This window comes from Sturnira hondurensis, unplaced genomic scaffold (assembly GCF_014824575.4).
Source record: "Sturnira hondurensis isolate 20B ecotype Veracruz unplaced genomic scaffold, ASM1482457v3 Scaffold0004474, whole genome shotgun sequence".
Lineage (NCBI taxonomy): Eukaryota > Metazoa > Chordata > Mammalia > Chiroptera > Phyllostomidae > Sturnira > Sturnira hondurensis.
The window spans coordinates 15,159,162-15,181,799 of record NW_028077105.1 but is presented as its reverse complement, the minus strand read 5'-3'; the positions used below and the strand labels follow the sequence as shown (position 1 = coordinate 15,181,799).

At 35.8% G+C, this 22,638-nt stretch overlaps 1 protein-coding gene across 2 annotated transcripts in view; it reads right to left on the bottom strand.

Moving 5' to 3' along the window:
- Positions 1-22,638, bottom strand: part of TBC1D32 (TBC1 domain family member 32) — a 181,799-nt gene that overhangs the window by 30,947 nt on the left and 128,214 nt on the right. For both annotated transcript variants that reach the window (XM_037045843.1, XM_037045842.1), the window contains exons 27-30: positions 21,222-21,347; positions 13,634-13,717; positions 2,321-2,390; positions 235-350 (exon numbers count right to left, since the gene is read on the bottom strand). In XM_037045843.1, coding sequence (XP_036901738.1) covers positions 235-350; positions 2,321-2,390; positions 13,634-13,717; positions 21,222-21,347 — 396 coding nt within the window. The remainder of the gene's footprint in view (positions 1-234; positions 351-2,320; positions 2,391-13,633; positions 13,718-21,221; positions 21,348-22,638) is intronic.

Sequence of the window (22,638 nt, the reverse complement as noted above, 5' to 3'; positions counted from 1 at the left end):
GTCTGAAAATATATTCTAATAGCTTTATTATTCAGTTCCAGATTTAATGAATAAGACTGAATTTAATAATCACAACTCAATTTAATAAAATACATATTTCAAATACTATGAAGATATATCATGAAAAAATCAGTAATACAGGTTATTCTACTATAAAAGTGTTAAGGTACTCCATTAAAAATTATGAAAAATATATGAAGGAAGTTGAATCATGAATCCACTCAAAAAGGATATGAAGAGAAGATTTTATAAGAGCTCGCTGTTGTTTCAGGAATCTCTCACAGTGCTTTAAAACCCAGGTAAGATCATTTTCTGCACCATCTTTTAACAGGTTGAGGAATTTGCCATACCTATATTAAAAACCCACAAAACATACAAAATGATAAATGTCAGGGCCTTTTTGCAAATTTGTTCTTTAAAATCCATCACAGTGTAGTCCTCTTGAAATCTTAAGGTTTTAATTTTTCAAATTTCTACTTTAGGCTTAACTATGCTATGCAGAGCAGTTAAAAAACATTAATACTCAATATATGTTACTGATAACTATGATATATTTGGATTATCGGTGTTCATCTGGTAAATACTGGTAACTTTAAAGGCAAATAAAACAATAATGAGAGAACAAATGTAGATACCACAGACGCAGAAGAAGTAGAATATAAGCATTTTATCTTTAACTTAATCTAAAACACTGAACATTAACAGATTAAAATGTTAAACCTAAGAAGCAATTTTAAAGTTCCCATTCCAATGATTCTAAGTGGGAGGGGCACTTCACCCGGGGACCGCTTTGGAAATTTATGGGGGCTTTTCTTACTGACACAGTGACTGGGAGCGCTACCTGTAGTCAGTGAGTGAGGGTCAGCAGCTTGTACAAGGGGCAGCACGACAACAACTTGCAAATGCCCTGCTTGTTATTTGAATGGATTAAAAAGCTACTTATAATTCTCTAAATCTAACCATTTTACATAAAATCACAAAATTTTGCCCTGGCTGGTGTTAGCTCAGTGGATTGAACGCAGGCCTGTAAACCAAAGGATCGAGGTTTGATTCCCAGTCAGGGCACATGCCTGGGTTGCAGGCCAGTTCCCAGCAGGGGATGCAGTTCCCGGCAGGGGGCACACGAGAGGCAATCATACATTGATATTTCTCTCCTTCTCTCCTTCCCTTCCCCTCTAAAGGTAAATAAATAGAATCTTAAAAAAAAAATAAAATCACAAAATTTTTCCTATATTTTTCACATATACTGAACGCAGCCATGTGATAACAAATCGAAAAAAGATAGCACTTTATTTCATTTGAAGTCTTACTAAGCTGTGTCCCCCATTTTGGAAAGTCACTTTGCCAGTAGCAGCAGCTCTCTCACAGTGTTTGAAGCACCGAAACAAATTCAGTCTCTATTTGCCTCTGCCAGAGTCACGATGGTTTTATGTGACTGCCAGCTATGTCTTAAATTGTAGTTTCATACAAACACTTCATTGTAAATCATTTTCCACCTATTTCTTACCAATAAGACATTTTATTAAATTTTAAAAAATGTGACTAGGCTGCTTATAGTATTTACAGACTGTATGTTACACAGAAACAGGGCATTTACAGTAAAAAGCAGGTTGTAAAACAAGCAATGTTATATGCCCTTTGTTACAAAGGTGAGCAAGTTAGAGTTAGTACCATTTTCAGTATGATGCTACAGATTCATAAAAACACTCAGTCTATTTAGTATCTTTCACACTTACCTTTCTAAAACTTAATTCTGATTCTGACCCTTCAGAATGGGATTATCAATATCCCCATTTAATAAGCAAAATTGGTGGGGGACGGAGGGGGTTGGTCAATGACTCAGTCTTAACTCTCAGTCCATTGAGCCTGCCTATCTCCTTTGAAAAGTACAATTTGAGCACTAAAAATTCTAGCTACTATAATTGGTTTATTTATTTTAACTTCTGCATCTATGCTGAAGGTACTTTTGCACTCATCACCCTAGCTGAATAATTTAAACTAATCACATTTTAAAAAATGATATAATTATGCTACCAATGTGCTGATTTTTATGATGTTATTTTTGGGGAAAAACTGATAGTCTTAAGTACTTAGAGACTTAAATACACTGGAATTAAACTCTGATACAATAATGAATCATAACTGATACACCTACAGAGATCAATTAATCATGTCCCGATATCCTCAAAATAATTTTCTGAATGATAAATTATGCATTTAAAATATATAAAACAGTTAGTTATTAAATACTATTAAGCACATATCAGGTAGATTAAGAAATTCTAGAAACACACGAGAGAGCCATTTCCCCGTAACATACCTGACAGTCATTTGAATGCCAAGCTGCTGCACCAGTGAAAGACTTTCATTCTTCACATTTGCATCACTAGCTAAAAACAACAGAAAACTGGATTCAAAAAAATGTATAAAAGTCTGAATAATCACATTTTAACTGAAAATTGATGAAGGCAGTATTTTCACATATTTTAATGTGGATTTTGAAAACATTGATGAGTTTGTTCTTTTAAGAGGTGTCAGTTATATTTTCAAAAGAATTAACAGGAAAGATTTTACAAATAGAAGAAAGTATTTTAAAAGATTGTTAAATACAGAAGCAACTGATCGTAGATTTCAAGTGATCTATTTTTACTTGGTTCTCAGAGCACAAAAGCCATGAACCCTAAAACAGTCAAGAATATTGTCTTTTGTTAAGCAATGCATATATAAGATTTTGGATTACAAATATAAATACACTTTTAAAAGATTTGAACAAGAGTCTCAGAAAGGAAAAATCAGGATCCTAATTACAATGCACAACAATGGAGGAGGATGGAGTGAACAAACTCAAACTCCTCTTGCAGGCAAATTCCCTGAGAAGTCGGAATTGTGATGATGCACCAAAAATGAAGACAGGGGTTCCCTTTGAGCACATCCTCATCAATACTTGTTGCTTGTTAATTTACTGATGATAGCTAAGTGAGATAAGCCAGTCAGAGCAAGAAAATACCACATGATCTCACTTATACGTGGAATCTAATGAATAAAATAAACTAACAAACAACATAGAAACAGACTCCTAGATATAGACTCACAGCTGTGGGAGGGGAGAGGAGTGGGGGCTGGGTGAAAAAGAGAGAGGGATTAAGCAAAAACAAAACAAAACAAAACAAAAACCCCTTGGACAGCAGTATGGTGATTACCCAGAAAAGGGGTGGGGGGAGTAGGAGAAGGTAAAAAGAGATTTGTGATGGTGGAAAAAATTTAACTTGGTATGGTGAACACAAAATACAATATGCAAATGATGTATTATGGAATGGTAACCCTAAAACCAACATAGTTTTATTAACCAATGCAACTCCAATAAATTCAATAAAAAAGGAAAAAGCACCATGAATTATCCACTTGCCTATTAATAAAAGTATAAAGACAGAGAAGTGTAAAGATATAGTGAAGAAGGGGTTGTTCAGTACAGAGAGCTATAGGAGAGGGTGAAAATTTCGATTAGACCTTGAGAACACTGGATGACCAAGCTAACAATGAACACTAAAAAGCATCACTAGATAGCACTGAAGGTCTAGTTGAAACTTTCAATTTTTGGCTAAAGAAACAGTAGTAGTGTGAGTCTCAACATTCACAATCATACAATATTAAGGGAATCGTCCCAAATCACATATTGTCTAGTGGTAGAGAGGATCAAAGGCTATGTTTTCTGAGTCCCATATCACGAGTTTTCTTTCCTTTCCATTATATATTGGTGCATTACACGCTATCAATATAATCTACTTAACTCATGGACTCATTCATTCCTTTTAATAAACCTTTCTGATAAAGTAAGTGTAGCACACCGTGCTAGAAGCTCTGGGGGATAAAAGATAAATAATATATCATGTCCTAAAAGAACTTTCCATGTAGTGTCAGAGATAAAATTTATATATCGATAGCTCTAATTTTTGAAAGTGCTAAGAGGAACAAGAATGGTACAGATAAAGTATTATGGGAATTCAGAAGAAGGAGAGATGAGGAAGACACGGCATTTCAACGGGACCTTAAAATATGGAGAGACCTGAGATCTACAGAGATAGAGAAGAACAAATTAAACATCACTGTTATCAAACATCTGCTCTGGATGAACAATAATTCATCTTTTCGCACTCCCAGAGTTAGGGTTACCTACTTCTCGTTCATCTAGGAATTTCATGGTTTTAGTATTGAAAGCCTCATGCCTAGGAATTCCTCACAGGACCGGGCAAACTAGGCCAGTTAGTTGGTCAACTAGCTAGAGTGGCCATTTTCATAAAGAAAATTATTCAGACAGACAGATAATAAATGTCAGGTAATTTCTAAACCATTGATACATCTGAGTTTATTTAGATCTAAACACAAAATTAGCAATATTTTTACATTTTGCCTAATGACAATGGTTAAGCTATACTGTATTTACCTTAGAATTCCTTTCTGTGTAAAGCCATTATTATGCTAACAAATGTACCTTCCATCCCTAGGGGAGAATGATACCAGTCTTGCACTTCTACCAACAGGTTAAACATGGGAGACTATGCAAAGTCTTCTCCAGATTTTTCAAACTGGAGTGAAACAGGCATTTTCTCTTCTATCAAACACAGGGCTGAGGTGCCCTAGGTCTCTCTCTAGTAGAGAAGAATAAATCCAACATACAAAGACACGGAGAGACAGAGGAAAGAGACAGGTTGCCAAGGACAGTTTAACCCCATTTATATGAACAAAGGATTCTGCCTCATTTTCTCTTAGACAAAAAAAAAAAGTTTAATTTAATTTTCCATCACTTGGTACAAAAAAAATATATCACAAATGATTCTCACTCTGATAAAACAATGGCCAATTTTCAAAACTATTAATCATCACTCATATGTTCACTATAATTTCAAGCTTTTAATCTTATCAAAAGCATTTTCTTTTATTCAGCCATAATTTAAACGCAGCTTTTGCCAATACCCAGTCAGTTACATTCATCTGGGTCAGGCCCAGGAAGTTCTTTTTTTCAGTACTTGAATCTGTTCCTGGTGATACCATATTTTATGACTAATTATATTTTAGTTTCTCAAGTTTAAATATACAAAATTTTAGTGGTATAGTGTTGGTGACATTGGCTGATTTTGACAAATCTAAATAGTTTCAGTGAGATAAATACTCTGACTTTATATACTCTTACAGCCATGGTTCAGATCTATCTCCTATGATAATGTGGTATGATGATAAGGTTGATATTTGTATATTGTTGCAGAAAATGTTAAGTGAAGTTAAATAACACTTAGAATTCTGATGCATATAAACTGGGATTATTAAGAATGAAAATACTGATCTTCATTAATATACAGACCTGTGTATTTGTAATAACACTAATACTGAGCGAATGAATGAGATTAATGAATAAATGAAAGAACAAACATCTATTGAACAACAACAAAATAAATTCTGTTTTATGTATCAAACTAGAAGCAAGGTGGAGACAGACATAGATTTGAACTGAAAAATATTTTCTGTATATTGAAATCAACTAAAAAATAGACAGCATAACTCCCTAATCCCTGGAAACACTATAAAAAACTGTTAAAGACAAAAGTCAACCAAACAGTGACTCCTGCAGAGTGTGACTTCCCCTCGTCACTTAACAATGCTGAATTCGATCTGAGCATTCCTGTTCAACTAGTTGAAATAACTAGCCATTTTAATTATAGTAATCTCAAAACAAAATGAGTTGAAAAACTTTACTCAATCGTGATGGATACCCCTGACTCTGGTGATGCATTCTGTTCTGTGTTTGGTGTGCAGAGCCACCACACAGAGCAGGGGTAGAACAAATTAAATCTATTCCACTTGGCACTTGGCTAATGGTGTGGAAAAAAATAAATTTTCAGAAGAGTGAAGAATTTCTCTGCTGGAAGACAAATCCGTGGTTGAAGAAGCAGTGACTACTTGACTTCTCACTGACTCTCCTGAAGCCCTGCTGTATCTACGGCAAAGGGAGAGAACTCTCAATCAGCCGCATAAATCAATCAGTCAGTATACTGCCTCCTACCTCCTTCCTTCCCCAGGCACTCTACATATTCTGTTGCTTCTTTTCAACATGTAGTTTTATCTATCCATTTTATTCAATTCTTACTGACATAAAATTCAATTTCTGGTAACAAAGCCTGTCTCCAAACTGGCATAGTCATTGTTGTTTGGTAAAATGCATGTCTTTTACTATGTCTTTAGTTATGCAATTTGCCCTTGTCTGCAGGTCTGCCCCTGTCCTGTGCTTTCATCTGCACAGGCCCAGGAGGCAGTGCCAGGGCCACTCCCCCACTGTTATCACTTCCTCCTTTATCTTCCCTGATGACACCTAGTCAACAATGATCCCTCTTTCCAGTAAACACCTGCAGCATGTACAGAAAAACCTTCATTTGATAAAAACCCAAATGCAAATAGGATAGTTAAAGGCCCTAGCAGACTGCCAGAAATAACGTAGCCAGCTAAAAACATATCAGTTTTCTTTTATTTCATTTGCTATTGTACTACATGCTTCAACTTACTTAGTTAATTCATCATTTTAGGTGCATGCCCTACTTTCTTCCTTGAGGAGAGGGACATACATATTACATCCCTACTTGCAATTATATTACATACTCACAAACATGCTCAATAAACATAGGCTAGAAAAGGGTATATTTGCTGAATATCCAAAGAAAGAATAAAAGGTGTTTAACTATATGTTAAGTTTAAAAATATTTTAGTAGTCAGAAGAAAAAACAATGAAAGTTTTTGATACTTTTCTCACTCTTTTGATTAATAACATAAAGAGAAAAGGAATACAATTAAAATATTTACTACCTTGAAAGGACTACTTTGTTTATCATTTCAAAAGAGCAATCAGAGTCATAGAAAATCCCCAACATGTGCAGGGAATTAAGCCAACAAACGTCAATGTCTGTTAAGATTTGGAAAGATACCTGCATGGACTTACAAAGAGCAAATGTGCAGAACTTTCTCTGCTCTTTCCTCTTTCTTCAAGGGGATAAACAGCCAAACTAATTTGATATTTTCAGATTTTATAATGGATTGAAATCCTGAGGGAACTAACAACAGATGGGTGACTGTGTTATTCTAATTTCAGCTACCTTAGGGTTTAGCAAGCTGTCATTTAAAAAAAGACAATCAATTTCTCATTTCAAGAAACATGAAAAAACATTGAATATATTTATCGAGCATTTGCTTTAAAATATTCTTTATATCAAGTTTTTGTTTATTTAAAGTAAATATAATGAAATTTTGTAACAGTAAAACATTGTTTCACCAGCCAAAAAAAAATAAATGATAAATGATGAGGATATCTAAAGCCATGGGAAGAAAACAAACAAATACTACCAACAAACTTAGCATATCATAATAATAAATATTAAACAACCGATCAATAGGAAGCCACCTTGTTTTTGCTGTACTATAAATTCCAATGGATAGTTTTTCATTTGGAGCCTTTAGAGAATTTAAATTCCCATTCAGGATTTATCTGCCTAGATACTACATTCAAAAAAGTCAATGTGTGATCCCTGGCTAGTGTGGCTCAGGGGACTGAGTGCCGGCCTGAGAACCAAAGGGTTGCTGGTTTGATTCCCAGTCAGGGCACATGTCTGGGTTGCAAGTCAGGTCCCCAGTAGAGGGTGCAGAAGAGGCAACCACACAATGATGTTTCTCTCCCTCTCTTTCTCCCTCCCTTCCCCTCTGTCTAAAATAAATAAACAAACATATAAATAAGTAAGAAAAAAGTAAATAAATAAATTAATTAATTAAAAAAGTCAACATGTGAGAGATCCCTCAGCATAATTTAAAAGTGTAACAGGGGACAGGAAATAAATACATCAGGTTTTTGAGTATTTGGATAACACATGTAACATAATGTTAATTTCATTAGGATATCTACAGAAAATATAATCCAATAGAACAATGTGCCTTCGGTACATTGAAAGCTGCTGATATTAGAGATTTTTACGCTGAAGACTGGAGGGATAGCTAACCTGATCATGCAAATCTCCATAATTACTGCTTACTTACTTCCTCTCTTACTTGTAGACTTGGCATGATTCCCTGTATATTTTTCCTGTACATTTTCAGGTTTGTTCATGAAGTTATAATTTTCTTCACAAACAGTTTTCTTCAAAATTAACTCCATAATTTCTGTTTCCTTTCTTATTGACCTCAACTCCTGATTTTAAATGTAATTATCAGACCTACTTCAGAGAGTAGTTGTAGTGCTGAATGACATAATACGCACCAAGGGCCACAGAGCACCATTTAACTCACAAGAAGGACTCAAGAGTTTTCAATTCTCTTCACGTACCTCAACTTCTGATTTATGCTACCTTGTCTTTTCTTCCATTTCATTGGTTTTTATTTTCTTATGTTCGTTCTTACCCCTTTCCCTAATCTACATTAGGTGTTACTATGTGTAAATAATTAGGTATATGCCCGTGTGCATGTTCATAATTATCAATATATTTACAATTGTTCTACAAGTGTATTTGTATGAATATAGATGCTTAAGCATCAGTATATATATTTAATTCAATAAAATATATCAAATGTTATATTAAAGATACAAAGGAGTTTGAGACCTACTGGAATAATTTAAGGTAGTCATATGTAATATAATGAATATCAAAACAGTAAAGCGAATGCAATAGAAGAACAGAGGAAGGACTTCTGTTTGGGAGTAGAGGAAAAATGACATTCTAGCTGCAACTTCACAGTTGAGTTGGACATTTATTGTATGGATGTTATGGGGAGGGAAAGGTTTATTCAGAAAGAACAGTAGGAGCAAATGTTCAGTGATATGAATGCACGGAATTTGCTTGGGCAATGGTGGCTAATAGGGCTAGAAAGATAGGCTGGGACACATGAGAAGTGCATATATATGTTTAATTTTATGGAGATATGATATATAATACCTAACTTACAAAACTAACACTTATTTCAACCATGCTTTCTTCAGCAAAGAGGTCATGTCACTCTTATGAAAAAAGAAATGCAATATTCCTTGATGATCTGTTGTCTTAAGTACATGCTACCTCTCTCCTTCTTTACCATCTCTCTGTTTACCAACCCCAAGTACTGGATATTCACCTTTGGCAAATTTCAGTTCTGCATTTTACCTCATCCTTTACAAAGTTACTAAAATAATCTCCCTAAGGTACAGATGAATCAAGTAAAGCTTCTGCTGAGAAATCTTAAATGGTTTACTCTATTGCCCATTAAAATCAAGACAAACTGATTAACACAGTATATAAAGTCTCCCTCATTCATTCTTTTACACATTCTCTTTTACTTGTCTAACGTTTGTTGACACTGTTATTCTAGGTGCAGAGGATACATACAATAGTTAAGACACAGAAACTACTTTACTGGCTTTTACTGTCATGTTAAAAATTAAACATTAAGATTTTCTACGTACACTATCATGTCACCTGCAAACAATGACAGTTTTGTTTTCTCCTTTCCAACTTGGATGCCTTTTATTTCCTTTTCTTGTCTGATTCCTGTGGCTAGGACTTCCAATACTATATTGAATAGAAGTGGTGAAAGTAGACAACCTTGTCTTGTTCCTGATCTTAGTGGAAAAGATTTTAGTTTTTGCCCATTGAGTATGATGTTGGCTGCAGGTCTCTCATATATGGCCTTTATTATGTTGAAGAATGGTCCTTCTAGTTCCACTCTGTGGAGTGTTTTTATCATAAATGGGTGCTGTACTTTATCAAATGCTTTTTCCACATCTATTGATATGATCATGTGATTTTTGTCTTTGCTTTTGTTTATGTGATGTATTACATTTACTGATTTGCGAATACTGAACCATCCTTGCATCCCTGGAAAACTATGGTACATTTACACAATGGGATTCTATGCAGTAGAAAGAAAGAAGGAGCTCCTACCCTTTGCAACAGCATGGATGGAACTGGAAAGCATTATGCTGAGTGAAATAAGCCAGGCGGTAAAAGACAAATACCATATGATCTCACCTTTAACAGGAACCTAAACAACAAAACAAACAAGCAAGCAAAATATAACCAAAGACACTGAAACAGAGAACAGGCTGACAGGGACCTGAGGGGAGAAGGGAGGAAATTTCAGGGGAAAAGGGGAAGGGTTTACAGGATCAAGTGGAGTACACACAGACAAGAACTATGGGGGATAGAAATGGGAGGGAGGGAAGGAGCACTGGGGCGGGGTTGTGAGCTGGGTTGGGAGTAGAAGACAGAAAACTGTACTTGAACAACAATTAAAATAAACCAAAAAAATTAGACATTAAGTCAGAATATGAGAAAGATATGACAGATGCAAATTGGCTTTATATACTAAGCTAATGATTTAATAATGTGTATTTCCACCCAATACCTTTCCCTAAATTCTATATTCAGATATGTAGCATATACTAAGCATGTCTAGTTAAATGTATAAAAGGTATTTAAAACTTAACAAAGTAAGCTCTTAAATCTCCTTCTCAAACCTATTCTTTTCCCATTCTTCTCCATCTCAATGAATGACAATCCTATCCTTCGAGTGACTCAGATCAATAACTTCATCTTCTTTGATTCCATCTTTCCTTTCTCTCAAACCTGTATTCAATTCATTACTCATTTATGCTGGTCCCATCTTCAAAATATACTGAGTCCAAGTACTTCTCATCATCTCTACTGACATCCTCACCCACGCCATTACCATTTTTCATCTGGATCTTCTCAAAATCCTTCTGTCTCCCTGCTTTAACCCTTTGTCTTCATTCATTTCTCAATACAGCAAACATAGTGATCTTTTAAAAATGTAAATCGAGAACAGATTGACAGTGACCAGAGGGGAGAGGGGAGGGAATTCTAGGGGGAAAGGGTAAGGATTTACAGGAACTAGTATAAAGGACACATGGACAAAAACTAAGGGGGGGTGGAAATGGGAGGGAGGTGGGGAGCACTGGGGGGCATGGGCTGGGATGGGAGTAAAAAACAGAAAAATGTACTTGAACAATTAAATAAATTAATTTAAAAAATTAAAAAAATATATAAATCGGAGCATGTCAATCCTATGTTCAAGACCCTGAAATAATTCTCAAAATCCTCTCTTTTATGACTTCCACACAAATAATTCTGCCCCCCTTATTTCTTTTCAGCCATACTATTACAATTCTTCCATTTGCTGAAATTCTCTTCCCTTAAAAATATCCATATATCTTGCACCCACTTCTGCTGTCTGAACACTAAATATTGTAACCCTCACCCTCAGCTAGCACTCCCCAGCTCTCTTCCCTGCTGTGTAATTCTCATCTACTGCCATTCCATTTGACATACTGAATCTTTTACTTAATTATTGTCTATGTTTCCACCAGAAGGTGCACTCTGTGAGGGCAAGATTTGTTTCTCTCTTTTGTTCAATCCTGTTTCTGAATGCTTAGAAAAGTTCTATTACATAGTAGAGGACAGTATCTATTTGTTGAAAAAATGATTCTGTGTGTAGTGAAGGAGAGAGGAAGGAGCTGGCAGTGCTCCTAATAATTCGCTGTCCCTGAAAAATAAATGAGGCATGGAAAGAAAAGGAGAATAAGAGAAAGGAACAATGGGCAAGACTAATTTAAGGTTTTGGGTATTATGATAAGAGGCTTAATCTTTATGCAGTGGTCAATGGTGAGCTTCTATGGGAAAGAAGAATGAGTGGATCAGACTTGGGCTTCAAAGGTCACTGTAAAAACAGCATAAAGAATGCCTTTGATCTAAAGGAAAGAATAAACAAATGGGATCTCATCAAAATTAAAAGCTTCTGCATGGCTAAGGAAAACAGTATCAAGATACAAAGAGAAGCAACTGTTTGGGAAAACATATTTGCCAATGGTACCTCAGACAAAGGTTTAATCTCCAAAATATACAAAGAACTCACTCGACTCCACTCAAAGAAGACAAGCAACCCGATTAAAAAATGGGCAGAGGACTTGAACAGACATTTCTCCAAGGAGGACATACAGAGGATCCAGAGACACATGAAAAGATGCTCGATATCGCTAGCTATCAGAGAGATGCAAATTAAAACCACAATGAGATACCACTTAACACCAGTCAGAATGGCTATCATAAACAAAGAAACAAACAACAAGTGCTGGAGAGGTTGTGGGGAAAAGGGGACCCTAGTTCACTGTTGGTGGGATTGCAGACTGGTACAACCACTATGGAAAACAGTATGGAATTTTCTAAGAAAACTAAAAATGGACGTGCCTTTTGACCCAGCAATTCCACTCTTAGGAGTATATCCTAAGAATCCTGAAACACCAATCCAAAAGAACCTATGCACCCCAATGTTCATAGCAGCACAATTCACGATAGCCAAGAGTTGGAAGCAACCTAGATGCCCATCGGTCAATGACTGGATCAAAAAACTATGGTACATTTACACAATGGAATTCTATGCCACAGAAAGGAAGAAGGAACTACTACCCTTTGCAACATCATGGATGGAACTGGAAAGCATTATGCTGAGTGAAATAAGCCAGGTGGTGAAAGACAAATACCATATGATATCACCGTTAACAGGGATCTAAACAAAACAAACGAGCAAGCAAAATATGACCAAAGACACTGAAATACGGAACAGGCTGACAGGGTCCAGAGGGGAGAGGGGAGAGAATCATAGGGGGAAAGGGAATGGACTCACATGAACAAGTATAAAGGCCACATGGACAATAACTAAGGGTGGGGAGTGGAAATGGAAGGAAGGTGGGGAGCATGGGGCGGGGGGTGGGCAGGGTTGGGAATATAAGACAGAAAGCTGTACTTGAACACGAATTAAATAAAAAAATTATTTAAAAAAAAAGAATGCCTTTGAAAAGAAATCAGACTCCAATTAGAGACCCAGCTAAAGAGGCTGTTGTCATGCTCTAGGTAAAAGGTAACAGCAGCCTGAACTAACAAAAAAGAGTAGAAATCAATATAAGTAGATAAAATTGAGATATATTAAGAACACAGAACTAACATGATTTGGTGACTGGGAGGAAAATGTGAACTGAAGAGAGTGTATCATTCCTCGGTTTCTGGCTTAGACAGCAGATGACTGTGATGCCCACCAAACTAGGCAAGGTAGGAGGAGGGTATGCATCAATAAGGTATGATAAGGGGAGATCCCTGTTGGACATTTAGAATTTGAGGGTTTCTGAAACACATGCAAGTGATGTTTACCTATTAAGCAGTTGGAAATATGAAAATAAAACTTATAATAGATCTTTGAGTAGAAGATGTAGATTTAGAAATCATCAATATATGAGATACATAAAATATTATGAGCAGATGAGGTCACTAGGGGACAATGGTTTCAATAAGAAGAGTAGAAAGCATTACCTTAAAGAAAAACTTTTTAAGAGGTTGACAAATAAAAAGGACTAAAATAGAGTTAGAAAGTTACAAGGAAAACCAAACATTTGCACAAAAGAGACTGAATACCTGGAATGCATATGAAAGATTTTTAGAATGAGAAACCTGTGCTTATTTGTAATCTAATTACACATCTCTATGAAATAGTATCTATTTGTACATCAATGTTCTGAAACATTGTCTATTATCTGCTTTCAAAATTCAAAATTTTTAAAATGTACCTGTATATTCTACTGATGGGAAATAGCATTCCGATGGGCTTTCAGAGAGATGAAGCACAAAACTGTCAAGTAACTCCACTAAAGCTGTAATATACAAGAGAATAATTAGAATATTAAAGGACACGAATCATACATGATAATGCATATCAAATCACAGACTAGTACATAAAAGTCATCACAACTTCTTTAGTTATGCCCTTAAGGAAGTCCAGTTCAAAACACATACCATTTTAATATTAACAATGTTTATGATGTAAATTAAATTGCAATAGCTTCACTGAGAACCTATGAATGTAGAGCTAAAAAATAATATGTTATCTTTAGAGTCTCAATGGATTACTTCAGAATTTGCTAAATTGTTTCAATACAAAAAGGAAATTATCACTAATAAGACTATAATATATTATCATAATTATTCACTCATACAGGAAAAAGTTATGTGAACTACAAGACCAAGATCACCATATAGCTCAGGTTCCTTTCAAAACCAGTACATATTATGTCTATTATATGCTTCACGACTGATGGCATCTGTCAAAGGCAACCAGATCAAAAGAAAGCTTGACAGGGATTGGGGGAAAAAATAAATAAATAGATAGGTAGAGCACAAGATTTTTAGTGAAGCTCTTTAATTCACTGAAAATACCATTATCTATAACTCAAGAAAATTAAATCATGTTATGAAACACTTAACTTTAAAGACAAATTAATTCTAGGATATCACTATCCAGAAAGTAAATTATAGAATATTGTTTTGTCTTATATAGATCTTAAATGAAAGATCTGGCATTTCTATAAAGGATTTTAAAGTATGGGCCTTTTCTTTTTAATTATATTTATCCTCCGAGGTTGGACTACAACACAGGCTATAAAATCAAAATCTGTAACAGTCGCATGCTAAAAAGGGGTGGGGGTTTTCTGCCGAGGAGAAGCCAAAGCCAGGCTGCTCAGGGATCCGTGGGCAGTGGCACTGTTTTCCCTCCCACCTGCTCCTCGTGGCCATCACAGCAGCTGACCCCCAAATTAGGACAGCTCAATGTTTGTAGACAGTTTGCACAACTTCTCTTTTAAAATATTTTATTACTGTTAGCATTTCGGCAGATCGCAAGTAAATTACAGTCATTCCCAAATAAATTCATCTTCATGTAGCCATCAGATGTCTGTTCCTTGAAAACGTGCTTATTCAAGAACTCACCGTGATTCTCTCTAGTAATGCGTTTCAAGCACTTGACAGTCTTAGAGCGTCCAACTATTTCCACTGGTCATACAAAATGTTTTAAGCACAGTCCATTTTTCTCAGCGTTCTTACGTACTTTATGTTTGTTCTCTCCTTTATTTTTTAAAAAAACTTATTTTGTACAATTATAGATTCACAGAAAGTTGCAAAGATAGTACAGAGGTAAAGAGCTTCCTTTATGCCTTCCTTTAGGGTAGCTCTGCTAGTGACAAATCCTTCGTCTGAGAACGTCTTGCTTTTCTCAACAGTCCTGAAGACTATTTTCCACGCATGCAGAAGTCAGGCTGACAGTTCCTTGTTTTCAGCACACGAGTGATGCCATGCTCTTCCTCTGTCCTCTGTCTTTTCTGGTGAGATGCCCGCTGTTATTTGCATTGATTATCCTCTGTAGGTAAAGTGTTCATCTCTCTGCTTTCAAGATTTTTATCTTTGTCTTTAGTTCTCAACAGTTAAACCATGTTGTGTCTTGGTGTAGATTTCTTCAGGTTTATACTCTTTGGGTTTACTGATTCCATAGGTTTAAGTCTTTGAAATTTGGAAAGTTTTCAGCCATCATTTCTCCGAATTTGTAGTCTTAACCTCGTTGCAGGACTCCAATGACACAAATATTGGGTGTTTTTGTGACGGTTCCACAGGTCTCTGGGGCTCTGTTAATTTTTCCGTCTATTTCCTCTCATCTTCACATTCTCCAACTCTTTCCTCTGTTCCCTCGGGTTTACTGTTGAACCTATCCATTGAGCTTTTAATTTTGGTTATGGTATTTTTCAGTACTAAGCTTTCCTTTTTGGTTTTCTTTACTACTTCTTTTCTGACACTTGCTACTTTTACATTAGTTGCATGTGTTAAACAAATACATGTGTGGAAGGGAAGGAGCGGTTGCATCCTAGTCACCACCGGATGGTGGTCATAGTCTTAACTTTCTGCCCAAGTCTCCTCTGATACCATCCAAGCAGGAGGAGGCAGGGATGCCTCATTACTGCCAGGTGAGGATGGGTGTCCAGGCTGCTCACCAGGTTTAGCAGGCAGGATTTTCTGTGATATTTGGCCGAATCAAAGTGGTAACTCTCAACAAGTTTTCTGCCATGGTACACTAACCTTTTCCTGGTCCTCTGGCTGGAGAGAGCAGGCTTTCATCACCCACCTCACCTCCCTCTTTTTTTCTGCATTATGTTGGCACTCTTAATCACTCAGTCTAGGATATGTGAGGTGAAAAGAAAACCCAGAGACCTGACCTCTGAATGTTCCTTTGGACCTAAGGTCCCTTGCTGGTCTGTCTTATTCTCTTCATCTTCCAGAGACATCTTACGTTTGTTTTATATGCGAGGTCCAGAGATTTTAGCTGCACATAGTAAGAGGGGTAAGGAAAAGAACATCCACTCTACCTTTGAAAAGTAGAAGTCATCCTATACTTTTTTTCATAATGACTATTTAGTCTCCATGAAGTATGAATATAAGTTTCATCATGTAAATTAGACTACCACATGCATTTTCACATTTAAAAAAATTTCCTACTCTCTTTGAAATAATGTCTTACATTTTTTAAATATTTTATTTGTATTAATATTTAGACAGAGAGGAAGGGAAGGAGAGAAACATCAATGTGTGGTTGCCTCTTGTGTGTCCCCAAGTTGGGACTTGGCCTGCAACCCAAGCATGTGCCCTGACTGGGAATTGAACCAGCGACACTTTGGTTCACAGCCCGTGCTCAATTCACTGAGCTACACCAACCAGGGCTGTCTTACATTTTTTACCATGTGATTGGTATTATGTGTCGGAGAACTATCTGACTGTATCAAGTACAACTACTTTATAGCCACAAGTGGAGAGAAGACAGGCCACCTCAGGATCAGAGAAAGGCAACAACCTTAAGAGTACTACCTGGGTATAGGAGGAATACTGAAGCACAAAAGAATTCAGAAGGTGACAGAATAATGAGGAATTGTGCTGAATTCCTCCTTCCCTGGTTGCTTATACCAAGAAGAGAGGCTATGAGAAAAGCAGCTTTAGAAACACATGATGGGCAGGTGCCATTGGGAGAACATTGCTGAGGACAGACCAGTAATGACATGTGACAGTGATCATATGGATAAAGTCAATGGGAGAACAAAAGAATCAATGCTTTTACCCACTTAGCAGCAGCCACTGCGGATCCTCCTTTTAGAACTCAGGCTCTTATTCTCATCATCGTGGCCCCTCCTGTGCTTTCTATCGTGAGCCCTAATGTCTGTGTCTGCTTATATAACCAAACAGTCTACACTTTGGCTATGTGTCTCTCTCTTTTTTAAAGTGAATTATTAGTGCTTTGATATTATCAGGTGATCTGTACTACTGAAGATTTTGGTCTCCTTACAGTATATTTGAAATGAAATGTGAGTATCTTCACTGGCTAGGGTCCCAGTGGTTCAAATGAAATTTTTAAAAAGCACAATAAAGAATCAGATCAAATAAGCAGACTTTAAAATTATATTGTGGAAGTATCTTTTCTGACATTAAAAAATCTATACAATATTGTACTCAGTGAAAAGAAAAAAGAAAAATAGTATAATAGGCATTAACTTTGGGGGGCTAAAAATAAAGACAATGCTAATATCTGAATGATAAAATTATAGTTTAATTTCAGTTTGTTCAATTTGCTTATTTATAATTTCTGGTTTTCCTAAAATGATCAATTTTAGACAACAGTAGTCCAACTGCTGAACAGTTTAATTAGTACTTGAATTAAAGTAGGAGATATGGAGGAGAAGGAACAGAAAAAGGACATATTTAGTAATAAGCTCTGTAAGAATGGGTAACAAAATGGGTCGAAGTACAGAAGGGAGAAGCAGAAGAGAACTAGCTTATTCCTTTCAGTGACTGCGTACATGCTGGTGAGAGCGATCAGAAAAAAAGAATGCAAGAAGAAAAATATATTTTATTTTACATTTTCCATGGTATCTCACTTGGAGATAAAATCTAAAATTTGGGGATAACATTGAAATTTAGATGAATGGAGGTCAAAAGGGAAAATTCTATTAAACATTCAAAGAAAATAAAAAGAAACTTAAACACAGCCAGAAGTAAATTAGAAAAAGCAAAAATATACTTTTTTGTTTAGACATGCTTTTGCTTCACACCATCTTGGTGCCTTAATTATGTAGAGCAATCTAATAATGCACACTGTTGCAGCTCAGATTCAGTCCCTAGCATTATCTTGAACTCTACATTTAAGAACAGGAACAAGTTTAGACAACTTCACTGTTGTTACTAAACCAGGATTCTTTCAGAAGTTAACAGAAAAAAAGTAGTTTGAAAGGACAGAGGCCAGCTTTTTAATAAAAACATTTCATAGAGTCCAAGCTGTGATAATTTGGGCATCTGAAGGGTGCCCAAAATGTACTAAATGGTTACCCAAAATGTATTATAGTTAGAAAGTGTAACACAATTTCCAATATTGCCTATCATGCATGTTGTACATATCACCTGACAACTAACTCAAATTGCATGTATCCTACACCAGCATTCTGGTTATAAATTATGTTATCAATATTAGTAAACAAAAATAGGGAGGCTGTACTTGGAATATAGATCAAATTATACATTTAATTATTAGGTCTCACATAAAAGATTAATGAGAAATACTGGTTAAGAGATCACACGAAAAATGCAGAGGCTTCTTTTTATAGGCAGATGAATGTAAAACAGATGTAAAGGCTGAGAAATATTAAATATGCAATTCATTATAAAATCCACTGTTTAGGATGAATAGACATCAAAGGGTCAGTGAGTAAACTGAGCAGAAACCAGAGGTCAATCAACCTACAGGGACCTTTCAGACAATAAGGGGGGAAACAAGCAGAATTGTGGAACGATCTGTGTTTTAATAATTAAAAAGAGGTAGCTCATGAACACGTTTGCAACTAAACCTAATGGAGTATCTGTGTTCTCTCCCAGTGCTGAATAAAATAAACACATGAAAATTAATTAATTAAGGTTCAGTAAACAAGTTCTAGTTACTTCTATCTTAGGAAGAAAGGTCTGAGATATAACAGGATGGAGTAGTACAGAGGGGAGACATATATAGACCAAAATAAGGTTCTAAGAACAAATCTGACTTCTGTTTTATTAACTTGATGTGAGGGCTCTGGATTATAGAAGAGAAGCAACGGGTTCATTGCTTCTACCAGCAACTCATTACAGTGAGAGCAGGAACGTCCTGTAGCCAGCTGTACATCCTCACTGTCTCACTTGTTCTCATAAGCTAAAAGCCTGGAAGGAAAACTCCAGAAACACCAAGTCTTAGAAAGCTGGAAATCTTCTCTCCTGGTAGCTGTTTAGATAGCCTGGGTTCAATCAGTAGGAAAGACTGCTGATGGACTGTTCTCTCCCCTCACCATTACCACATAGGGCAGCAGCTGTCCACAGTGGGGAGGAGCACATGGCCAGCAAGTAGCTTCTCAATAAGCTCTCATGAACCGAACGTCCTTTTGTTTACTTCCTTTTGGATTTATAGAAAAATAATTTATAGAGAAATTACAACTAATTCATTCACTCATTACTATAATTATGAAAATTATTGAATGTACACAGTGTTCACTGTGCATTTCAGAGCCAGACATTTTAGAGAGGAGCTGCACAATAGCTGATGATAATCTAAAAATCTTCAGCTCTTTATGGCTGTGGACTGCTTACATTTAAGATCTGAGTTGAGAGGGCTGGGTGGGTGGGCTGGGAGGGGAGTAAAAGACAGAAAACTGTAATTGAACAACAATTTAAAAAAAAAAAGATCTCGGCTGACCCAGATAACAGAGGCAGCCTATACATGTGCATGCACACACACAAATACAGAAATTGACATGTCTGCCCCATAAAAGCATAAATTTGCCTAATATGTATATATTCAGATTACCTGCAAAATTAGTTCATTTTAGTTTATAGGCAGGAAACCGATGTTATGAGACATGAGACATTATAAATTGTATCATAATTTATCTAAACCAGTATTATGTTCACCTGTGTTTAATAAATGTTATTTGTCTCTGATGTATAAAACATTAGGCACAAAAGAGGAAGTGCAAAGAAGAAGCACAGCAAAGTGATACAAAACATGAATCTGGGTGTTAGGTTGCCTTGGTTTGTTTCTCAACTGTGAAGTGGGCTAAATACATAAAATTTCCAGGCCTTAGTTTCCTTATCCATAAAATGTAGACTGTCTTTTAAAGTTGCAGTGAAAAGTAACAGGGTTTGGTATAAGCTACTAGAACATGATGGGCATAGAGGGCTGGGTCTGTTACTGAGAGTAGCTCACAGTCTAGTTCTGGACACTGTAGCAGGGTAATGAGTAACTGAGGGCAAGACTTGGGGGAAATGCCACAAGATTCCAAGGCAATACAGTGTTCATGGCAAGTGCTATTTGTTTATCCTGTTTTATAGTCACACACATACTTACCATGTTTAAATGAACACTATACCAAGCTGCTGCTTTCTCAACTTGTTCTGTATGTTTTGACATGTGTAGAACTCACTGGTAGTCTATTTTAAATATTCTCTATGATGTAATCAATAATAAATGCATATATATTTATGATAGATATTTTATAAATATTTTATGGTAAAACACAGTTTAACTACTCACTTTATATAAAATTTAAGAATAGTATTTGACTTATTACCATAGATATATATCATATTCTTCAGAATATAATTTCTACAACAAAATATAAACTTGTTTTTATTCTCCACTTTTAATTTTACATGATACAAATATGAAAACCATAAAGCATGTTGATAAAGTAGACAATTACTTTTAAATTACAGCTTTCAATAAATCTAGCTTATATTAACATCAGAACTTTTAACTTAGACCTTATTCTTTACTCCAAATAATGTTAATTAAAAAGTGATGATTTTAGAAAACAAATGTACATCCAAATATCTGATTATAAACAAAGTGTTTACTAGTTTAGAAAACATATCCATTCCCTCAAAACAAAATTTATTTAGAAGTCACTAAACTTATGGGGCTGGAGGTAGCATAATTCTAAAATATCTGTCAATAAAAATCCAATAAAATTTCATAAATATAACAGTACAGTAAGTGCAGGTGAAAGCTGGTAAAACCAGTTACCTGGACACAGATAAATCAGTGCTTCAGCTTTGCTTACCAAAATATATTAGACAGTTTTCAAAAGAAGCTTAGTCGTCTTAGATTTTAATTTTGGTTCTCCAGCACCACAAGTTTCTCAAGTCAATGGACTCCTTGAATTAGGATTATGTATTCCAGACACACTGGCCCTACTCTTCAGAAAACAAAGCTTCTATCAACGCAATTTTCATACAGAAAAATGCCCCAGAAAAATGAAACAATGCACTCACCACCTCCACTGATCAGATCAGGTTTGGCCTTCATCATTTTGCAAAATTGTCTTTGGCAGTTTTCTATCCACTCGGTTTGTTTATCAGACATCTTGAAGTGTAATAAAATTTTGCTGAGATCATTGTCTAATAAGGAAGATAGCATGTATTATTATAAGACAGGCTAGATACATTGAAAAATAAGTATTAATGTTAAGCATGTAAAACTAAAAATTCTAGAAATATGTAGAATATATACAGCTTGTAAAGGAAAACATTTTTCTGTAATTGCATCTTCTACTATCAACTGCTATTTACCACATTTATTATAAACAGTGCTGATATAGCAACACCAGTTAGTGGAAGGGCTGAAGGGCCCAACTTAGACACCAGAAGTTGGACAGGAGGCAATAGAGAACTACTGAGCCAGAGACAGAGTGACTACTGGACTCCTGGAGATACAACTGTAGTATTTACATACCACATATAAACCGTATAACCTGTTGTTACAGTTTCCCCTAACCAGTAATGAAAGCAGGAGCTTTACAATTTGCATTCCTCACAGTTAAAAACAGTGATCTGATGTAACATTCACTGACAAGTGTGTATCTATGATATTGTTGTTTGAAGAGAATAATAATTCCTTTATTACCCTCTCCAAATTTGGGTCCAACTGAGAAGTAGTTAAGAACAGATCAACAGAGTTCAATATATTAGTGCTAATACCAAAACAGCTAAATGAGGCACCATGATTGGATCAGCTGCCACATGGACTTCCAAAATGTCTCCACATGAACGGAACAAACCTGCTCAGTCACAGACCATGACAGACAACTAAAGGCCTCACTTGAATGCTCCTGGTACAACAGGTGTGAATATAACATAAAGAGAGCTTAATTTAAAAGTATAACCACAATTAGGCTAATCCAAGATTTTTCCATTCCTTCTCCCAACTCCAGCTTCCAAACATTTTTCCTACTTAACGTGGTGTAGAGTGAGTAAGTCCAGAGAGAGGTCAATGGTGTTAACTCCAGCGAAGGCCCTTGGGTACAGAAAACAGGGCAGGGGAGATGGAATCAAAGAAATGGCATCTTGGAATATGGTAACTCCAAATCAGTGATTATGTGAGTAGAACAAATATGAATGACACACAGAATCTGATGTTTCCTGAAATTCCAATGTTTATAATCCCACAAAAAAATGTAAAATGCAGTTTTGCTTCTGTTCATGATGGAGGAAATAGACTTGTCCTCCTGCAGTCAACGACTTAAAAACAAATAAAATATATCAAAAGACTATTTTCAGACATTAGCTGACAGAGAGTGAAAGACTGTCATGTGAGAATAGGGAAACTAATAAGGTGAGCTTTACAATTAGACCTTTTTTTTCTTGAAGGCACTTTTAATAATAATGCATAGAAAGGAAGATCCCATTAGAT